The sequence below is a fragment of the Aplidium turbinatum genome, chromosome 1 (genome assembly GCF_918807975.1).
Source record: "Aplidium turbinatum chromosome 1, kaAplTurb1.1, whole genome shotgun sequence".
NCBI lineage: Eukaryota > Metazoa > Chordata > Ascidiacea > Aplousobranchia > Polyclinidae > Aplidium > Aplidium turbinatum.
In genome coordinates, this window is record NC_137472.1 from 36,321,628 (window position 1) to 36,344,640 (window position 23,013).

Consider the following 23,013-nt stretch of genomic DNA (forward strand, 5'->3'; position numbering starts at 1 on the left):
CGGTTTAAGATCAAGTTCACACACCAAATCACTCGAAACAAACGTCAACTGCGAACCAGGATCATGCTGACAATACACCAGCTTCGATTTGCCAGTCATTGGATTCAAAACACGAGCAGCAGTAACGCGGTTAAAGGCTGCTTTAACATTTCCAATCTTAACATTACGCACAGGAACTCTGGCACGAGCATCATCTTTCCCAACCGAATCCAGAGAATCACGTGACGTCACATAAAAATCATGCAGAAGAAAATAGTGTTTCCTATCGTTGTTAGGCCCACACTTACCACAGTTATTTGCATGAACGCAATCCCTAACCATATGCTGGCGCAAACAATTCAAGCATTTGCCAGCTTTCACAATGACATCTCTCCGATCTTTAGGTGTCAAGCGCAAAAATTCTTTACAATTAGACAAAAAATGATATTCAACTTGACCACGTGACGAACAACAAATGCATGCCGGCAGGTCTTTACGTCTAGCCTCACCACCGCGCGGTGCGCCAACAACAGTCGAGTACTGCGAACTCCCTGACATCACATCATCGTGGGGTTTTACGGACGTCTGCCTAACCGGACATGAAGGCAATTTTCCTTTGCCAAACTTTTTAAATTGCTGCGACTCACCAGAATCGCCCATTAGCATAATGCTAAAATCAGTCGACTTACGCGTTTCCTCCCGTACTACAAATTCAATCAAACTCTGAAAAGTAGGCTCATCAGTGCCACCATACTGATCACCTAAAAAGTCAAGATAACGCTGCTTAGCGTCAAACGGGAGTCGCTTAGCCAAATCCAAAACAAAACGTCATTCCAATTTGTCACGCTGACCATAAGCTTGCGCGTAAAGCAAACACTGCGATAATTCATCTTTAAACTCTTTCAGATCACTGGAAAAGGTCGAAGTCAATTTGCTACCATAGCGATACTTTCTAATTTCTGGTTCTGCGAAAAGACCTCCACGAACCCCAAAACGCTGGGACAAGCGAGCTAACGACATTTCTATCCTGTCTTCCTCTGACAAGCCAGGGGTGTCAGAAACCAAATTAGCAATCGTTTTCGCAGCTGTTCTAACACAAGCTGCTTGTAACAAAGTCAAACAAGTCCCCTTAAAGGGCGAAGCTGCCATTAAGGCCGTAACACGATTTTTAAAGAAGATAAATGGCATATTATTACCATCGTAACCAATCAAGGCCGCTTTATCGAAAAACGTCCTACTATTTTGGTATTCAAAAAAGCAATCCTGCTGTTGAGAACTCGATTTAGCGGGAGAAGACAAGCTATATCCCTTAAGGGGCTGAGTGGGCTCAGTCACATGCACAGCCCGATCACGATCCTCACACACGTTAAAATCAGGAGACGCGATACGCCTCTCACAACCACCCAAATTACGTGTAGCTGGGCGATCAAAAACTAGCGGCGCAGAAAACTGTGAAGGGGGCAAAGCATTACTACTAATGGCGGCCCCGTGACCTGTACGCTCTGGGGGAGGAGTTCGGTTGTAATTCGCAGACCTTGGCTCTACAGCATTCGGAAGACCCTTAGCCGCGGCCCCGAGACCTCCTGGAACAGCTGTAAACCGTGTGGATTGTACTGGACCACTTACAGATTGAACAGGCGTCTGGAAAAGTTTAGGTAAATAAACTGCGATTGATGTTCATTTCTGGAATGCCTAGAAGAGCTCTTCTTAGAGCTACGCCGGGAGCCCACCTCTGATCGATATTCAGCTAAAACTACCTCTTTACGTTGTTCAGCCCTCAACTGAGCGTCTTTGAGTGCGAACTCAGCAGCTCTCGCTTCGGCTTTCGCGGCAGTTTCAGCAGCTCTCACGGCAGCCTCAGCTCGTATGGCCTCAGCTCTCGCGATGGCCTCAGCAGCTCTTGCTTCGGCCTCAGCTTGGATCTGGAGCTCCTCTCGTTTTAGCTGTAGGTTAATTTGTGCAACTATCCGAGACGAACTCTTAGACATCCTAGTGCTTACATTTGAGGCGCTATCCTCAGGATGTATGTCAGCATCCAACATTTCGGAGTAGGCCTACTCACTTTCTTTTTGTTCGAAGTTATTTTTTAACGAGTTAAATTCGGGATCTACCCTATCACGAAGTTCTGCCAAGATTGCAGAGTTAAAGATTTTAGTCAAAAGAGCATGGAAATGCCGTAATTCCTCTTCTAAAGTAGAGAACTTAGATCTAAAAATTAACAGTTCCTGCTTATCACTCAAAGAACCTAGGGCTACAGAAAGTTTCCCAATTTGAGTCAAAATATCCCTTCTAAGATGCCGGGCCTCTCGAACTGACTTAGCCTCATCGTTACTGGGTCCCTCCCCAGAATGGCCTGCCCGACCGCAAAGAACATCATCAGGCTTAAACTCAGTCGAGTCGACGGCGGTCGAGTCCCTGTCGCCACCGAGTGTAGACATATTAAATGTTGGGGCTAAATTTAACATTTAAAAAAAAAAATTAAGTTACACAAACACACAAATTTATTAGGCTACAGTATTTATAAAAAACTTAACTGCAAAGACCGAAAAAATACAAAAAAGAATTTAAATGCACGATACCGTAGCTGTACGAGTATGAAGTCCTAAAGTCCACACAACTTGCTTGGATTCTTCCATTTGAATCTACAAGCACAGATGGATTGTCTTTAATCTTCTTTCTTGCCAATGAATGTCAAAGTTATTTTTCTTCAGTACCAAACTGAGAAGAAATGTCTTTACTTTTCTTTGCTTCTGTAAGAGTGTAGACTACCAACCAACAAATCTTCTTTTATTATTTCTTGTACTTCTAAGTAGTTCTTCTGCACTAGCTGACAACAAACACGTCGTTTATTTTATTTTTGCTTTAATTTCTTCTTGACCTAACAACTGACAAGAACTCGTCTTTTATTTTTATGCCTTCAAGTGCTTCTTGGCCCACCAGCTAACAAGAACCCGTCTTTTATTTTTTATGGTCACAGCGGTAAACCATAATCTCTTCGTGGGAAAATTGTAACATAAAGTTCCCGGATCCGTTTGTCTGCATGTAGTGACCGAAAAAGAAACACTCCTTGAAACGTCTATTCAATAAGTGTATTCCTGTAAAATTAGCCCGCGGCTATCGAAATCGAGATGCAACGCCGTACACCTCTAAAAAAACTGTCACTACGATACAGATTACTTGGATAAAAGACGGAGAATTTGTCCAGCTAGCAAGCACCAAATAAACCAGTTAAATGTGCGACCGACTTCCAACAAACAACTTCAAGAATGAATCAGAAAAATTTGTGATAACTCAAAGGCACGTCAGCAGTTAGTGTGACGCAATATTTCATGTTTAAACAGGTTTCAAACCGAAACAGGTTTAAACAGGTTTAAACAGGTTTGACACAAGTCTTACGAACGATGGTGCAATTTTGGCTCATGTTTTAGGAATTTCCATGACGTAAGATTCAGTAGACCTGAACGGTTTTTATATGACGTTTGATTAGGTGAACAATTGTCTGGAACAACTCATAGACTCGTTTACACTATCTCACCGACCCCCAAGGGGTCTGCCGCTCTGTGAAACTCAGGTTGAGAACTTGTGGTTTAAACAAAAACCTACCTACAAATCTAAAGCAGAGGTGAGTGGCAGAGGTGTGAATATTTTTTTCGCATTTAATTACCTTGGAACTTATTGCATTGACGTCACTTTTTGTTTATGACATTTAAAATGCAAATATTATTTGCTACGCTAGCCTACTATACTAAAACACATTAATGATGCAGCAAGCAGGCCCAGATTTAGGGGGGGGGGCAGAAGATGCAGGTGCCCCGAGCCAGGAATATCTAAAGAAGGAGATACGAAGGCTCAGAGCGATTATTAATTCTCGAAGGGTGGTAGTTGGTACCGCGTTAAACATGCGGTTCTTTTTAAAATTGCAGAAAGTTTTGTAGTGCAGCTGGTACACTCAGCTACACAAGACAGTTAGCAAGTGTTATGTAGAACATATTTAAAGAAGATTTGTTTGAAAAGACAGTTGAAAGGTTACCAGTTTAGCTGTTTTTTTTTTTTGAAAAAACCTTTGCAGTTGGCTAGGTGCAAAGCAAGTATACGGATAGTTGAATTAACAAAGTGATTATGAGCATTTATTGAATAACCATACCTGGTTGTAATAGTGCAATGCAGGTTTTCATAACAAAGTTTATTAAATTACTATATGTGCCAATTGTCATTGTATCATAAACAGAGATTATTTAAGATAAATAGAAGCCCTTCTATTGTCAGACGTAATAAAAGCCTTCGTATCCCCTTCTCTAGATATCCCTACCCCGAGCCCCCCGACTTTTGAAGGCCCCCTACGTGGAAAAAATGTGATTTGTGTTATTTTTTTTCTTTCAGTCTTTGAAGTTTCTGCAAAATACTGTGCAGTGCTGGATTAATGCCACTGTAGACGTAGAGGTGGTTTTTCGAGCAAAAAGATTTTTTGCACGGGGGGCCCCCGATTTAAATGTGCCCTAGGCCCCCCATCAGCTAAATCCGGCCCTGGTTGCAAGACAGCCGCAAATAGTTTTATCTGGTTTTGGTTCATTGTAAAACACTGTAAAGTGGCCATTTCGATTTGTGCGTAGGCTACAGTTTGATTATGCGCATGCGTAAAATCGTTCCAAAAATACAAATGTTCTGTAGTAACAAATAAAGAATATAGGCTACCACATTAAATTGATCCAAGGGTAGGTATCGTACAGCTTTTACCAGTACGGTAGGCTACACCTATCATTCTCAAAAAAGTAGAACTTTAAACCTTCTTTGATAAGATTGGTCACAACAGTAAACCATAATCTCTTCGTGGAAAAATTGTAATATAAGATTCGCGGATCCGTTCGTCTGTAGGCTATGCAATAACCCAATAACCGAAAGAAACGTTCTTCTGAAAACGTCTATTCAAGAATTGTTTTTCTGTAAAAATAGTCTCAAGGCTGTCGAAATTGAGACGCAACACCGTACGCCACTAAAACTTGTCACTACAATACAAATTACTGAGATAAATACGGAAATTTCGTCCAGCTGGCAAGCACTAAGCAAAACAGTTAAATATGCGACCAACTTTTCAAGCAACAATGTTAAAATGACGAGAATAGATTGCAATATTTCAAACACACGTAAGCAGTTTGTGTGACGTAATAATGATAGGCATTATGAAGCTATTTAAACACCTGTTGAATTTGGCTTACACCATATCTCGTAATTCAAGATTTAACGATTATGGATTGTTTCACAGGTGTGACAAAGGTGATGCAATGTTTGCTTATTTCTAGCAACAGTCCATGACGTAAGACAGGGGTCGGCAAACTTTCTGTACTACTGGGCCAAATCTACAAATTTCCGGTAACGTGCGGGCCGCATAAATTTCAACCTATAAACAATCGCCACATTATCCTTAAAATCATGGCGCACCTGCAACTCCTATTTCTGTGTCTATTGCACTATCAGACGTGTTTGTTGACGCTTCATATTTATTATCAAACACGTATTAAAATGCAATGCATTGTTTTTATTTACTTATCATTTATCAATGTGAAGGATGATGTTGTTTCTGTGTCATGGCCAAGGTGTTGAAATCAACTTGCAACTTTGTTGATGATATTTGCAATACCCGGTACGTAATTCAAATGACGATCTGACAGGCGAGTGCGAAGTTTATTCTTTGCGTAATTCATTTTTGAAAAAAGATGCTCACAGCAATATGTGCTTCCAAACATGCACATTACACGTTTTGCATTGTCAACAGATGAAGATAGGTGGATTTCTGGACATATTCTTTATAAAAGTTGGCAATTGGAACTGAATCGTATTTGGCCTTCAATATGTTGGATGATTGAAGTTCAATTATTTCCATTTGCATCTACGTGGCATAGTATTGACATCCATTGAAAATGGAAGGCAAATAAATCGAATCTGTTTTTTTGATTTTTCAACTTGCAAAATCGAGATTCAAAGTTACTTTTAGTGGAAACGATAAGTGATATGTACTTATCAGGGTTGGAAGGTTTACAAAGGCCAAAACTGGGAAAATGAGCAAAGTTGGAATTGATTAATTGAGTTTCCCAAAGACGTAGCTTAATTGTTTACGAAGGCAGTAATATGAATGATCATACATCTGATTAATAAATTGCTCCTTTCCTTGTAGTTGTAAGTTTAGCTTGTTCATATGAGAAGTGAAATCAGTGAGAAAGGCTAAATCTGTTAACCAATCAGGATCACTAAGTTCATCAATGCCGAAACCTGCATTCTTTTGTTTCAAGAAAGTCATTATTTCGTTTCGCAAATCATAAAACCGTTGTAACATTGCACTGCGACTTAGCCATCTAACCTCGCAAAAATAGGCACCAGATCTTGATGCGCAGCATTCATCTCTTCAAATAAACTTTCGAATTGGCTGGGTTAAGGCCTCTTGCCAAAACAAAGTTGATTATTTTAACAACAGTAGACATTGTTATGAAATAAAATAAATTCATGCGTACATAATGATGAAACTTTAGTTTATGCACTAAAAGTAAGATCGTTCGAGGGCCGCAAAAAAATTGTCCGCGGGCCGCATTTGGCCCGCGGGCCGCAGTTTGCCGACCCCTGACGTAAGACGTCAGGTTCAGTAGACAACGGTTCTATGTGACGTTTGATTTAAAAATTGTCCATAGCAAAGATAGATAATGTAGGCTATAGCCTAGTCACTAACGAAGCCATAATTGTGTGGCAAAAGCTTCACAATACACTGAAATTTATCAATTTGTAGCCTACTCTCTACTTTTTTGATTAGCATTGATCGCATCCATTTGGATCATCGCTAAATTCAAAAGAGGATTTCAAAATCCAAAAGAATCTGCTCCGATAGCTCAGTTGGTGACTGGACAAAAAAGATCAAGATCAAGCGGCACTTCAAGACCCAGACTGCAAGCTCGATTGGGGCCCAGTAAAAATTCAGGTGGGCACTTGGGCTTGTTAGCAATTAACCATGTGGGTTATTTATGGGTCATAAATGGGTTAGCAGAAGTCTAGTTTTTCATGTTTGTTTAATTAATTGCCCTAAACTGAGCCTCATCTCTTAATTTCAACTTCTCATTATTTTCTTTTAGTTCGAAAAAAAAAATATGAGCACTAATGTGGGTTGAATTTGGACAGCCCAGTTGTAAAATCACCCAAACATGGGTGATAAGTGGGTTGCCCAATATTAAAAAAAGCCTGAAGTTTTCAATTGGTTGCTGCAGTAGAAGCATACCAAATGCAAGCCAATCTACGTGATTGAACTGAAATCAGCGGATACTGTAAAATAGACCAGTAGGCTATAGGCTAATCCATGGCTAAACAGAGAAGGATTGAGCAATTCTGGAAGTCTTAGAATGTCGTGTTGTATTATAAAACCAGGGCTAAAGTTGGATTTGAAAAAAGCCGATTTACTCCCTTCCCCTATCAAAAGCGACAAAAAACAAACTATAACAATCAACCGGTTTAGTGTTTCACCATCTTGGTGGCCGAGTGGTTATCATTTTCGGCTTTGGAGCTTGTAGATGTGAGATCGATGCCAGGTCGGGTCAAACCGAAGAAAAACGGTAGGCTACCGATGATTGTATTGTTTATTGCATAACGGAGAGAATAGGTCGGGTAGGCTACGTAATGATGTTATAACATTTTAAATCTGTTTTTTTTCTAGTTTGGTTGTTGTCACAGTTGGTCTTTTGAATTCTTATTCTGGCTTTTCTATTTTGTTCGGTGATGGAACGATTGAACTCCAGTAATCCTAGTGTGGTGTGGTTTTGGCATTCTGTTTTTTTGGATTCTGTTTTGTTTCTGTTAAGAAACGGTTTTATGCTTTGCCTTTCTGCTTGAAGTTGTGCTCTGATACTACTGAAATAAACGTTACCTTTATGAAGACTTCCTGCTGAGATCACCTCTTGCCACCACTGGGCCCAGGGGTGTCATCGTCATACTGACGGCTAGTGTATAAGTCAGTGGTTTGGACTTGCATACACCACGCTCACTGCACGTACATAAATTTACTCTGTAGCTTACTTGTCGCACTTGTCGTCAGTGGTTCAAAGCCTCTACAGGTACGCAAAATTTCCAGGATTAAGCTCTCAAAGAAGCTTTTCCAGGCCGAGGATAAATATCAAATTAAATCAATCAACCTTCAATACTTTGAAATTGAATAAGGCTGTTCACCAGATACTTTGTTGGGTCAATACCAAAGACTTTTACTGAATCTTCTCCCTTTGCAGTTTATCTACATAGCCCACAACCCTAAACTAAGACTTAGCTATCTGAGCATCGAGGTATTGACATTTGTTCTGCATTTATGTATTACAACTACAATTATATTAGTCCACATTGAAATCAACAAATCTGCCAAAGAAGAAAGCTTTTAGAAGCAACGAGAACTGCCTCCGAATCTCCGGCACTTGCTTTTTCCTCTGCAAATGCAGCTTGCCCAACGATGGCGGCCTCGTGATGCAATGCAAGGCGAAATGGGAAGACACTGCAAATATACAACAAAGGTGCATTGATTATTTGATACAACGTTACACTTCCAGAAATAGAAGCCTAAAGGAACAAAATAGGTTGTGAACGCATCGTCAACAGTTAACACAGCCCTTCTAATCAAATGTTCACGAAATCAAGAAAAATGGGATTTCAATAGTGTGACATACATAATGAGTCCTCATCCGCATGTAGTAGCGCTTTGAAATGTCGTCTTCGTCAGCTGATTCATCACCATTGCTATTATAAAAGCCCGTCACGTCGTCGTCATCCACATCTAAATAATCAAAAGCTTGTAGTTTTTATATTACTAGAAATACTTTGGCAACAAGCATTGGGTCAAAATTGTTTTCTTGTCAATAATTAGGTCAAGGTTTTCTGCTTGGCTTTGCTTAAAAACTCGTTTTGTTTCTTGCAAAAAGATATCAAATGTACATATGTCATTTGGAGTAGAGATAACACTCCATCTTTGACCCACTCAGTGAGATTTGGTACATGCTCCTCAAGTGATACTCCACACAAAATAAAGACATTCGCTTTTAATCGCTTATACCAGGGGTCACCAACTGGCGGCCCGCGGAAAGCATCAGCATACAAATACAACCAAAAATACTTTTCTTGAGGAGTTAAAGTGCACGAAGGCAAAAAATACTTTCCAGAAAGCATATTTTCGCTTTGCATACGATTCCACCGACCAATCAGATTATAGTTCTAGGTGGGGGTTGCTTAAAGTTATTCCAATGCGATGTCCAGCCACACTGTCCCAGTGGTTGATTAAAATGTCTGTTTTCGAATTTCGAAATTGTCTGTGAGCATAGGGTTGCTTATTTTAAGTTTGCAAATGTCATGTAAACACTGGTGTGCGTTTCACCGTTATTGTGTTTCACCAGCAGTGTTCTCTTTATGCAAGTTTTTGTTGGCAAAATAGGTCGTTGTGCCAACTCAATTTATAATAAGCTTACTGTAAATTGGCAAAATATTATTAAAGACTTTTCTGATTGTATTATGAAAATATTTAGCTTAGTAGGCCTACTACAAAATGTTTTTTTTTTTTTTTTTTTAATATGGAACGCTTCACGATTTTGCGTGTCATCCTTGCGCAGGAGCCATGCTAATCTTCTCTGTATCGTTCCAATTTTAGTACATCTAGCCTACAATTTTAGTGTATGTACTGCCGAAGCAAGTAGCCTACTGCAAAATGTTGTTAATCAACAAATTCTTGCCACCCTGATAAGCACCGCAAGTGACAGTTGTCTATAATAAAAGAAAGACAGTTTTATAGACTCTCACAAAAAGGATGAAAAACCAACTCATTGCTTTTTTTAGAGGAAAGACAGTTGTTCATGTTCATGAATTACGTCGTTCATGAATTACGATAGAATTACGATGTTTCGGTGATTTCCACAAGCGTTTGTTTCATGGTGCCTGGTATATTTTTCCCTGTTATTGGAGCCTATTTTTCGCTGATATGTTTGCAGGTCACTATTGTTGCCTGTATTGCGATGTGTCAAACATTTCCTTGTTTACTGAAATTGTTAATTGCAAGATATCTTCTGTGAAGCGAAGTGACAACACCACTCTTGCTTGGCGATGAATATTCTGATGAAACAGCTCGCCTCGCTATAAGTGCGCAAAACAAGTGGCTTCGTTTATTAGGCATTGTTAAAGAAGTCAAAAGTGTGGAGGAGCTTGGCCTGGCAGTAGCGTTGTTCGGCTAATTTTGTTGCTGCGGTATTTTAAGATAAATACGAACAACATGTAACGCTGGATACTGGGTACGAAATGCGTTCTTTTCTAGCATAAGAGTCAACCTACCTAACATTTTATTAGTGCGGCCCGCCACAGCTCTCTATAGTGCCACAGTGGCCCGTATGCAAAAAAGGTTGGTGACCCCTGGCTTATATTGTAATAGTTTCTATCAGTTGTCGTTTATGACTGGTTTCGAAATAATAAAGCACAGTTACCGCTCTTCAACGGCGGCGTGGCTAACCATTGGGTATTGTGACTTTAGAATTTACAGTAGGCTAAATAAGTTTGCGCTTTTCCCGTTTGTTTTTTTTTTGTCTGCGATAAACTTTCTTTGTGATATAATTTCACAAGTCTTAACATAAGGATACAACTAACCAATCAAATTGTTGCTCTTGCCAAGCTCCTCATATGCCTCTGGCATTTGATCATCAGCCATGTTTCCATCGTAGTCCTGAAATAAGACAGGTTTAATTTAGTTTTATTATTTATTGTAGTTCTGAAATAAGTTATGGTTTATGTTGGTTCTGAAATCTTCTTCTATCTATTCTTCTAAGTTCGGTTTGTGGTTAATACACCACGACGCATTTTTGTGCGACGGAGTTGTATATTGAAAGGTCCCACTTGCTGCACGGGGTGGTAAGTTGGAGACACACAAGAAGATGATCCACTGTATGGGGTTTGGTGCCACAAATACATCATGTATTTGTGGCACATTTGTATTTGTATACATGTACCTGGGCTCGCGTGTTGTAGCTCCACTTTACCATTGCAGATTTAATACGGCCAACAGCGGTTCAGAGTCGATACAAGATTTTCTAATTTCCCCATTGGTGTTTGCTCCTGGGGGAACCTTCATTTTCGCGTATGATCGGTCATTTTCGAATTATTGTTTCTATTGCTTAAACCTTTTTTCTTTTTTGTTAAGATTAGTGGCTGGGCATGTGTTAGGAAGATTTTTTTTATTTCAACCGGTTTTGCGCAGAAGTTTGTCCATAGAGGGGGTGTCTCAACACTTTAACCTTTCAACTTCACTGTTAACATCTCTTCTAATATGTAGTGGTACAATACCAGCAAGCAGGTAAACTTTATTGGCATTTGTAGGCTTTAGACATCCAGCAAAAAGGCGACAAAAATGGTTGAATGCAGAGTTGTAAACAGGACATGCATATTCTGCCGTAGAGTAGCACAGAGCCAATGCGGTCATTTTGTGGGTTAGCAGCTGAGAGTACGACCCAGTGTCACTTCAAGATAGACGGGGTTGGGGCAATGTTCCAGCCCTGTTCCTGACCAGTATATTTTAAGGGTCCTTTCAGCTTCTCCATTTTTGAGGTGGCAAGAACATATGCCCTACTTGTGTCTTTGAAGGGTGAGTTAAGGTGTTGTTTGTGCAAAGATCTTTCCTTGTGATGTTATGCAATGATCATCGGCGTTATACACTGCTTAGTGTGTTGATTCATCGGCTGATCGTTGGTGTAACTTATATGTTATACAGTAACAGTGCTAAAACACTTCTTTGGGGAAGTACACTCTGTTGATGATTCTAACGACTTGTGTTAGAATTCAGGATTACTTGGAATCATTTATTGTTAAGTAAAGTTGCTATTAGCTTTGTTACTGCAGCATCTTTTCTACATCTGCAAGATGTTCTTTAGCAGGAGACGATAGATAACTGTATCATAGGCCAAAGATAGATCGATAAATGCAGCACCAGTAATCATCTCTGGAATCCGTCTTCAATATGCTTCGTTAAACACAGCAATTGTCCTGTTGTTGACTTCCGAGGTTGAAAGCCAGCCTGTTGCGATATTAGGTGACATGTCTTATTTTTGCAAAATAACCAAAATAAGACATTTTTATTAGCGTACCTAAACGTGTGGTTATTTTTTACTATTTGGATTAGAATATATTGTAGAATGTAGAATATAGAATTACGCTGTTAAAAGGCTGTTCAAGTGTCATATAACAACATTGTGAAGGGAGTGTATAAATGTCACACTTCTCGTCATATAAGGAAGAGTGGAGAAAAGCAACAAAATAGGGTATTTGAAAAGTCCTTTAAAGGCAGCCTTAAAATGAATTAAAAACAATTAAAGTAGATTAAATATTGGTACTAAAATGCAGAAGCATTTCGGTTGTAAATCTTTCAAGGTTTACTATGCAAATACTATGCATGTCTCTGCACACTTGTGTGTACGAATGTAGGCTATAATTTCATTAAATATTATGGAATGATAGTTGACTAGATGACAGCTTATGGTCTTTTGTTACCATTTTGATTGTGCCATAATTGATCTACATTACAGTTATACAATGCATCAACTTAAATTTTATTCATTCCGTTTCTTTATTATATGGCATGAAGTTACCGAAACAAATAAATTGACTTGACTTCACTATTGTAAGGCGCAGAATAAAAAAGTTTGAAAAAATTATTTGATGCTAGAGCAAACTCAAGAAAATGCTCAGCAGTCCATGGATTTTCGTAATATGCAATGCACATCAACAAATCCAATTCCTCTTGCCTTGTTAGTTTTGTCTTATGATTCTTATCCACACGATCTTGCATAATTCCAAGGAGCGACTTTTTTTACTTTTACCCACAAAACTACGTTACCAAACGCCAAACAAACCCAAAAAAGTAAATTGCGCTGTGAAAAAAGTTTTTTTTCCAACTTTTACCCAAATGGCTATTTTTGTTTCAAACAGGCTTAATTTATAACTACTGCTACCGAATATTTCTGAACTTTATAACTTAAATAACGTTTCACTGACGTTGAAAGCACGTTGTTGAACATTCTTACCTGCTCTAAATTTTGTACAATATTCTTCAGATATCCAACAAAAGGCTTCTCAGAATTTCCTTCATATTGGGCAGAAGTGATTTCATAATGGATTAAACAAAATAAAAGCCCAAAAATTAAATTCAGAGATAACATGTTTGATACAAATTAAAAGAAGTGTCTTTCACTTGCTTTCGTAGCCTATGCTGCGTCGTAAAAGACCCACATAAAATTATTGAAACTTTAACGTTCTTCTGTATTAATTTCCTGTACTGTAAAAATCAAATTCAAAAATCTTCCAACAAACATTTTCTTTCAATATTTTCAACTACGTTCGATGGCTCGAAACATTTTTAGCTTAAGATAGGTCGCTGTTACCACATCAGTCATAACCGTAGAACAAACCTTGTTAACGAGAGCTGGAGACTATGCCTAAAAACGAGAATGCTAATGACTTATATGCCATGTCCAGCAGGATAAAATTGAAAAACATTTATTTGAAAAAATGTTTGTTTCTTCTTTCAAAATATTTTAAGGAATCATATTTCCTTAAATTTTGAAATATCAGCCTATGTATTATGAATGCTGCTATTAATATTTCATCTTTTGAGAGGTTTTACAGCACTCTGTGGTGTTACATGACATAAACTATTTTAATATTCGTATTTCAAATTATCATCACTCTTTCATATTATTTTTCCAACAAAAGAATTGACCCTGATTTAATTATTTATCAAGCTCTTAGTTACTTGTTGGATCCTTTCGGCGCAATTATAATATCTTGATTATTGCAGCATAAAAATTTCAAGTCAATTTTTTTTACCTCAATAATAGCATATTTTTGCGTTGAGATAACACTTGGAAACGCAAGTTCAACAAAAACGTGTAATTCACAAAATAGATTCACAAACAGAGAGAATAGAGGTATAAAAAAGTTTGTGTTTCAGTAACAGTATATTTTTTTGGGTTGATTTAAGCAGACGGTCTGGCGGATTTCGTTTATTTTAATTTTTTAAAACTAATTCTCATATAAAGTATCTTGAAAAGGCACAGATTATATTAATAATTGATACCAAAAAAAAACCTTGATTACATGACCAAACTTTACACAAACAACTTTATAGCTTATTCAAGTGCAAACATAAGAGCAATAAAAATTGTCTCGCAAAAAATCCTTTCAAAGTTATTCATCCATGCTTAAGTGGAGTATCATCACAAACTGTCCTAACTTGGTGCCGGTTTGGCGAGACCATGGCAAAACAGAACTCGGTTTATTTTTGATGGTTGTGACAACATGATGCAATTGCACAGATGTGCAAGCAGCGGTAAATTTGGAAACAGAAATTATTCTGAACTACAAATTTTTAAAAGTAAATTTTGCCATTTCCGAGAGAACACAAAAGAAAGAATAGACGTAGCCTAGTCTACTTTAGCCTATCTTACGTAGCCTACTTTAAAGCAAAAAAACTATTGAGATCTGAAGGTTTACTCTTTCAGAAAACAACCAAACATTAACGCCATAATAGTCTGGGAGCCTACGACAGAAGATTTCACCCCATAAGGTACAAAAGGTTTGACCCCTTGAAGTTACTGGGGTCAACCATGTCACTCACAAAAAGTATGGAAGATTGACCGCACCGGGTGGATCTGGACCCTAGAGCCCCCTAAAAAGCCCAAAAAGGGGGTTAATTTCACCCCATAAGGTACATGGACCAAACTTGGTGAAAACGAAGTTCTATGTCAGGACATCACAAAAATATCAAATCTAACAATATTTTCGGATGGAAAGGTGATGTAAGACCCCCCTAAAGTGGCCCCCCAGGGGGTTAATTTCACCCCATAAGGTACATGAACCAAAGTTGGTGAAAACGAAGTCTTATGTCAGGACATCACAAAAATATCAAATCTAACAATATTTTCGGGTGGAAAGGTGATGTAAGATGCCTTCAAAGTGACTTCCCTTAATGTGACCCCCTCAGAAGGTTTATTTCACCCCATAAAGTACATGGACCAAAGTTGGTCAAAATGAAGTCTTATGTCAGGACATCACAAAAATATCAAATCTAACAATATTTTCGGGTGGAAAGGTGATGTAAGATGACTTCAAAGTGCCTTCCCTTAATGTGACCCCCTCGGAAGGTGTATTTCACCCCATTAAGTACATGGACCAAACTTGGTCAAAACGAAGTCTTATGTCAGGACATCACAAAAATATCAAATCTAACAAAGTTTTGGCTGGAAAGATGATGTAAGACTCCCCCAAAGTGACCCCCAGAGGATTAATTGCACCCCATGAGGTAGGCTACATGGACTAAAGTAGATTAAATCGAAGTCTTATTTCACGGCATAACAAAAATATCAAATCTAACAATATTTTCGGGTGGAAAGGTGATGTAAGATGTCATCAAAGTAACCCCCAGAGGGTTTATTTCACCATAGAGTACATGAACCAAACGTGGTCAAAACGAAGTCTTATAGGACATCACAAAGTATCAAATCTAACAATACTCTCAATTGGGAAGGTGATAAAAGACCTACCCGAAAGTGAATCTCCTCCTATAGTTTAATTTACTTCATCCCTTATTCGAACCAACCTTGGTGTAACGGAAGTGCTATGCCAGGACAGTGTAGGCTACGAATAGATTAAATCTAAAAATATTTTTATATAGGTTTTGGTGAAATACATTCACAAGCTGTCCCATGATGCATGAAATGGAACTATAGCCTACTTTACAAAATTTTTTTGTATAAATCATATTCAGTCAATCGAAAAAAGGCAACAGGACATGACAATACATGGCTTTGTAACACCAAAAACAGAAAGTACATAAGAAGCATATAGGCTACAGTAACCATAAAATTGATCCAAGATCTTGATACGGCCGCTAAATGTGAACTTAATCGAACAACTGACTATCCAAATCAAAACGTTCCAAAATAAATCATTTGGAACGTTAATTCAGGCAGTAATGAACATTTTCCAGCTGCTACAATAAATAACCCAATAAACCCAATGTAGTAAACTTTTGTTTAATGCCATTTGCTTCATGTCTCCAATCAGTTATTGTAACTGTTCATTCATAAACAGAGATTGTTTGTGTAAATGTAAACGGTCGTTTCTTTATTCTTCATTGTCACTGCTGTCGCTTTCACTTTCTTCATCTTATTCTTCAGATTCATACAATTCTCCTGTTATATACAGAGATAAAGCAAGCTGTCTGCGATGTACCAGCTCCAAGCAATGTGGTTATCCGCACGTCTGACACTGACTGTCTTGTAATTGGCCTAGGTTGCTATGGAACTTTTGATCCTTCATTAAAGATATGGATAGAAGCTGGCTTGCAAAGCAATAACACGCAGTGGTACATCAACATCAACCAGCTGCATACCGCACTTGGAGTGACGATTTGCAAGTGTTTACCTGCATATCATGCCTTTACAGATTCTGATTACACCTCGTCATTTAGCAGGAAAGGGAAAGTGCGGCCGCTGAAATTACTCCAAGGAAACCACGAAGCGCAGGCAGCTTTTAGCCAACTCGGACAAGACAAAGAAATTAGTGAAGACACTATCATCGCAATAGAGAACTTTGTGTGTAACATGTACAAAAACAAGAAAATTAATTATGTCAACGAAGTCCGTTTACAAATGTTTTTAGACGGCTACAATCCCAAAAAAGAAAATGAAAGGATATCATGCATACCAGAAGCTACTGTAGATAGTAGTACTCTACCACTTTGTTTACGAGTACTTCTCCAGAAGACAAGGCGCACACATCTCATCACAAGATGGTGGTTATCTTCAACTAGAAGTGAACAAGCAGCAACGTCGCTGCTAGAGTATGGCTGGAAAGAAGAAGGAGGTTGTTATAAAGTGGTGTGGTTTGAAGGTAAAAGTATAAAGCATCTTTAGATGTCTCTGCGTGGAATCTGATCTCATCCAGGAAAGTCAAGAAGAAGGTAAACAGCATTGGATGTCGCTTGGGTTACCCTTTATAAATATAAAACTTTCTCCTGGTCTATCCGTCATTTACTTTCTTACTGTAAACATTAGCCAATAACTGGCTGTAAAGTTTTGTTATAAGAACCTATAACCAATAGTTTCTGCAATCTTGAGAAAAATGCCTGGGTGCACTAAATAACAAATAAATGTTGAACTTTTTCCAGTTAATAGTAAGTTGCAATGTTGCATTATTCGAAGAAAAATAGACGTCTGTAAAAGATAATAAAATTACTATTGTATGTTACGCATATCTGTAGTGCATAATAGCAAATGTTTCGTACAGTCTTTATTTCTCTGTATATAACAGGAGAAATGTATGAATCTGAAGAATAAGATGAAGAAAGTGAAAGCGACAGCAGTGACAATGAAGAATAAAGAAACGACCGTTTACATTTACACAAACAATCTCTGTTTATGAATGAACAGTTACAATAACTGATTGGAGACATGAAGCAAATGGCATTAAACAAAAATTTACTACATTGGGTTTATTGGGTTATTTATTGTAGCAGCTGGAAAATGTTCATTACTGCCTGAATTAAGGTTCCAAATGATTCATTTCGAAACGTTTTAATTTGGATAGTCAGTTGTTCGATTAAGTCCACATTTAGTGGTCGTATCAAGATCTTGGATCAATTTTCTGGCTGCTGTAGCCTATATGCTTCTTATGTACTTTCTGTTTTTGGTGTTACAAAGCCATGTATTGTCATGTCCTGTTGCCTTTTTTCGATTGACTGAATATGATTTATACAAAAAAATTTTGTAAAGTAGGCTATAGTTCCATTTCATGCATCATGGGACAGCTTGTGAATGTATTTCACCAAAACCTATATAAAAATATTTTTAAATTTAATCCATTCGTAGCCTACTGTCCTGGCATAGCATTTCCGTTACACCAAGGTTGGTTCGAATAAGGGATGAAGTAAATTAAACTATAGGAGGAGATTCACTTTTGGGTGGGTCTTTTATCACCTTTCCAACTGAGAGTATTGTTAGATTTGATATTTTGTGATGCCCTAGAAGACTTCGTTTTGACCACGTTTGGTCCATGTACTCTATGGTGAAATAAACCCTCTGAGGGGGTCACTTTGATGACATCTTCATCACCTTTCCACCCGAAAATATTGTTAGATTTGATATTTTTGTGATGTCCTGACATAAGACTTCGTTTTGACCAAGTTTGGTTCATGTACTTTATGGGGTGAAATACACCTTCCGAGGGGGTCACATTAAGGGAAGTCACTTTGAAGTCATCTTACACCACCTTTTCACCCGAAAATATTGTTAGATTTGATATTTTTGTGATGTCCTGACATAAGACTTCGTTTTGACCAAGTTTGGTCCATGTACCTTATGGGGTGAAATTAACTCCCTGGGGGGTCACTTTGGGGGGTCTTACATCACCTTTCCACCCGAAAATATTGTTAGATTTGATATTTTTGTGATGTCCTGACATAGAACTTCGTTTTCACCAAGTTTGGTCCATGTACCTTATGGGGTGAAATTAACCCCCTTTTTGGGCTTTTTAGGGGGCTCTAGGGTCCAGATCCACCCGGTGGGGTCAATCTTCCATACTTTCTGTGAGTGACATGGTTGACCCCAGTAACTTCAAGGGGTCAAACCTTTTGTACCTTATGGGGTGAAATCTTCTGTCGTAGGCTCTCGGTCTATAAGTAATGCTGTAAATGTAAATTTGAACACAGGTACTTTTGTCGCAAATCCCTTGTGGAAAGAAGAAGTAGGGGAGAATGTCCAACAGTGCCCCGCGTTTTGGAAAATTGAGGTTTAGACATCAAAAAAAAAATTTTTTTCAATTTTTTTTTTCTGTTATGAAAATTCCTCTTTTTCTTTAGTATTTCCACATAAAAAAAAGTTTAAAAGTTTTACACAAACTTTATAATCAGGCGTTAAAAATCACATGTCAAAGTGGGGCACTGTTGGATCCTACCCGGAGCACTGTTGGATACCATATCCAACAGTGCCCCTATCAAAGTAATTGGTGTCTTTAGTTGCAATGTTGAGCCACTCTTTTTGCAATGATTAACGTAGGTGTGAAACTTGTGTTAGTACCGGTAATGTTTCACATGATGGATGTCACTGAGCTGGTCAGGTCAAGACAAAACCTTTTAAAAGTGGTACATATGCTACACAATTATCACAGACACAAAATATAACAGCAACAATTATCATAACATGTAGGACACGCTATCTGCCCGTCGTGGTGACTGTGCTTAAACGAAAAAATGCGAATAGGTTCCAAGGAACCATGCGAACACACTGAGCTGTAGTTTATAGAACGCCCAAGTTGATTTAATTAGAGCTGTAATTACCTTTTTAAAAGCTTCGGTGTTATGACCTAACTACCAATTGCAATGACAAGGAAGGTGTTCCAAGGTGGAATTCAACAGTCAATCAGTGGAAGAACATGCAATGCAGGCGATTAAAGACATCATTGATTCGGCCACATGGAAGGTATGATTAACACAAGATACAGACACAACACACTTTAGTAGGCCTATAATGACATGTGTTTCGCAAGAAATGGCTTGGTTTATGGAGCAAAATAACCAAATTTGGCAGACAAAATTACTAAACAATAGGCCCACATATAGTTCAGGCACGAAGCTTCTTCCACAGCCGAAACTTAGGCTACCAAAAACTCCCCAACACCGATAATATTGTTGATATAACATAAAATGTTGATAATCATTTTGGCACTGCATAGGATAAAACTTCCATCAACAAAAAATACATCAACCTCTTGAAAGCAACGTACGACGACTCTAAAGCACAAATCAAAACAGACATCGGAACAACCAGACGAATTGATATTATAAAAGGTGTTAAGCAAGGAGATGTCTTGTCTGCTATCCTGTTTTGCATCGTACCGGCTGCAATAATCTCAGAAACAGAAAATAAGTGTACAACTGGATTCACCATCGGCGGTCATGTAATATCCAACTTAAGCTACGCAGACGATATGGCCATTTTGAATAATTCTAAACTGAAAATGCAGGAATACCTAGATGCTCTGTCAAAAAATGCTGCTAAATTCGGCCTCCAAATAAATGTGTCCAAAACCAAATGTATGACAACCGACAAAACTAACAACACACTCAATCTCACTCTCTATGGAAAACAAATAGAACAAGTACCAGAATTCATATATCTTGGCCACCGACTATCCGCAACCAACGATGGAAAGACTGCAGTGCAACACCGAATTGGCTTAGGCTGGGCAGCATTTGAAAAGAACAAAAAGATTCTAACATCCAATAGACTCCCAATCAAACTGAAAGCAAAAATTTTCAACACCTACGTTTTACCAGTCGTGCTGTGCAGTCTAGAATGCGTAAATTGGACATCATCAACAATGAAAAAACTCACTACCTTCCAAAATCACATCATGAGAAGCATGACCAACAAAAGGTTACTTGATCACACAAAAATAGAAGATCTTCTAACTATGACAAAACTACATCCAATTGCAGCAATAATAAAATCAAAAGTTTTAAAACTGTTTGGCCACACTAAAAGATCACAATTCGGAATCAGCAAAATTTGCACAGAAGGCAAAGTAGAAGGAAAAAGAAAACGTGGCAGACAACCAAAACGATGGCAAGACAACATTCAATCATTGACCGGACTCCACTTGACGACACTGGGCGAGTTGGCTCAAAATCGCCACTCTTGGAAGCAAATAAGCCATGTTGATGCGCAATCTACCGCAGGCGGAGATAACGACTGATGATGAGTGCATATTGATTAATAGAATCTCATGGCTTCCAACATTGCTCCATCGGGGCACTGTAGGATACCTCAGGGTGGGGCACTGTTGGAACCACGGGCCTACAAGATAAAATGGCGTCAGTTTTTTTTACCGAGGCCTACGATCTGAAACGTTATTACTAAAACCTAGTCTAGTGACTGACAAAGCATGAAAAACTTGTGAAGCATCCCTGAAGCCACCGTAAAAACTGCAACAAAAAAAGTTATAAAGTTCTGAAAATTTACTTTTTACCCCCTAAAACAAACTTTCACTTCTGCCAACAACAAGCAATGACTTATTTCTGCCTAACTTAGTTTTAGCAGCTTCTACGGACTACGTGACCACGGTAATGTACGGTTGAGTGAATAATTTGTCACGGATTGCGAAAAACGATGGGAGGGGCACTGTAGGCACCCGGGCACTGTTGGGCACTCTCCCCTAAGCTATGCAAAAGGTTTTACAGATTACCATGCTACGGCCTGCTAGAAGTTAGCTGTGGCTTTTAAACGTGTTCACGGCAGCCTACTCATCATGTTCACTATGCTTCAACAGTATGCCTACCATGAATCTCTCACATTCAATACAATGCATTGAGTTTTCCAGTAAAGAAGATAATTATCAACGGAACTGATAATCCCATAGCTTTGCATGTTATTCCACACAATATGAAAGCTTCAAACAGTCCCTAACTTCAAGCAACCGCTCCATGGATTTTACCAAAAAATTACATTTTCTTAGCCTACCATCTAAGACTCTCTGTGAAGCAGCAAGTCTGTATGTCATAGGATTCTGGTTTAACTGAGCATAGAAAAGTAGGCTATCTTTAAAAGTATAATCCTCCTTTCATGCAGAGTAATAATGGTAGATCTTGGCTCGTTTCTGTTCAGCCACGTTAACGTCTCGGAATGTTTAGCTACTGAGATTTCTAGCTGCCAGTAGCGATGCTTGAAAAATCAAAAATTCTCTCTTCTCGTTGTCCTTCTCAACTTTAAATTAAGACAACCTGTTGATCAACGAAATCACAAAAGATGAATGCTTTTGTGCTATTAAAAAAACTGCAAAAATAAATACCCTGATTCAAATGGGTTTTCTATCGAGTTCTACAATGTGTTTTGGCCCGAAATAAAGAACGTGTTCATGACAACCAATACCCATTCCGAAGGAATAATAGCACTTTTGCTCAAGCCAAACAACAACCCACTATCGCCAGACAGTTACTGACCTATTACCTTCCTGAATGCTGATTATACATAATTCTCAGCAACGTAATCGCTAATCAGTAACAGATTTAAACGGCATCTTATAAATGCACTTGACGTTCGTGACCACTGACCAGTCAGGCTTCATTCCTGGTAGATATATTGGAGATAATATTTGTATATTATTTAATATAATGGATAACGCTGAACACAAACCTAGGGCCCATTCGAAACAGTATCCTTAATAGATTTTATATAGCGTTTGATACCATAGAATGTTATTTTATATTCGAATTTTTGAAAGCGTTTGAATTTGAAAACGAAGTAATAGAGACAGAGTTGAACAAAATCTTTTACGAAAATCCTACATGCGTTATTACCAACAATGGTTTTATCTCAGAAAAGTTTGACGTCCAACGAGGCCTGAGACAAGGCCTTCCTTTATTCGTTTTTATTTATTCCAAATCAACTTGAATTTCCCTTGACAACCACCTTATCAGGTGCAAATCCTTACCAGATCATGTACCAATCTGACCAGATCTTTTCCAGATCTGGACCAGATAAAGTGGTTGTCTGGGTCGGAGCCATTGTGATCAACGATGCGTTGTTTGCGTTTGGTTTGAAGAACAATCTCTGGTAAGCTACATTTTGCAAATTGCTATACAAAGACTGGTTTCCACTTAGTTTGCCAATGTTATGTTGTACAACATTATGGAATGTCGTGTAATTTGCCTTGTAGCCTACAGTAGACACTCCTGCTGCGCTTCACGCACACCGCTTTTGACCATTCTGTTACTTGCTTATGTTGAGGTGCGGTTCAGGTTGATAATCTTGTATGTCCGAAGTACTAATTCATTTGTTCACATTTATTTAGACGTTCCATTTAGTTTGTTAAAGCAAACATAATCTTGCGTTATAAATAGGCTTGACATTTTTTAGAAATGCAAATCCGGGACGCATATTGAAAACTGCAAATGAATTTAATGTAGGCCTAATACAAAAGAAATTAATGCAACTAATTAAT

The 23,013-nt window shown here is 38.4% G+C and overlaps 1 protein-coding gene and 1 non-coding gene across 2 annotated transcripts; both read right to left on the bottom strand.

The window, feature by feature from the left end:
• Positions 1-8,339: 8,339 nt before the first annotated feature.
• Positions 8,340-13,196, bottom strand: LOC145768740 (uncharacterized). The gene is made up of 4 exons (XM_082580325.1): positions 13,041-13,196; positions 10,615-10,690; positions 8,661-8,767; positions 8,340-8,488 (listed from the first exon to the last, which is right to left on the bottom strand). The coding sequence occupies exons 1-4, from the start codon at positions 13,173-13,175 to the stop codon at positions 8,375-8,377; spliced, it is 432 nt and encodes a 143-aa protein (XP_082436451.1). The 5' UTR covers positions 13,176-13,196; the 3' UTR covers positions 8,340-8,374.
• LOC145785255 (U6 spliceosomal RNA) lies at positions 9,549-9,653 on the bottom strand. Its single transcript, XR_014291150.1, has one exon. It is a non-coding gene; the product is annotated as a U6 spliceosomal RNA (small nuclear RNA).
• Positions 13,197-23,013: the final 9,817 nt, after the last annotated feature.

What these genes read in the sequence shown, in the direction of transcription:
- LOC145768740 (XM_082580325.1), bottom strand. Translation starts at nt 13,175, where the DNA reads ATGTTATCTCTGAATTTAATTTTTGGGCTTTTATTTTGTTTAATCCAT. An exon ending in TTGTACAAAATTTAGAGCAG is followed by an intron (nt 10,691 to 13,040) that starts GTAAGAATGTTC and finishes GTCTTATTTCAG; the next exon opens with GACTACGATGGAAACATGGC. An exon ending in CAAGAGCAACAATTTGATTG is followed by an intron (nt 8,768 to 10,614) that starts GTTAGTTGTATC and finishes TTGATTATTTAG; the next exon opens with ATGTGGATGACGACGACGTG.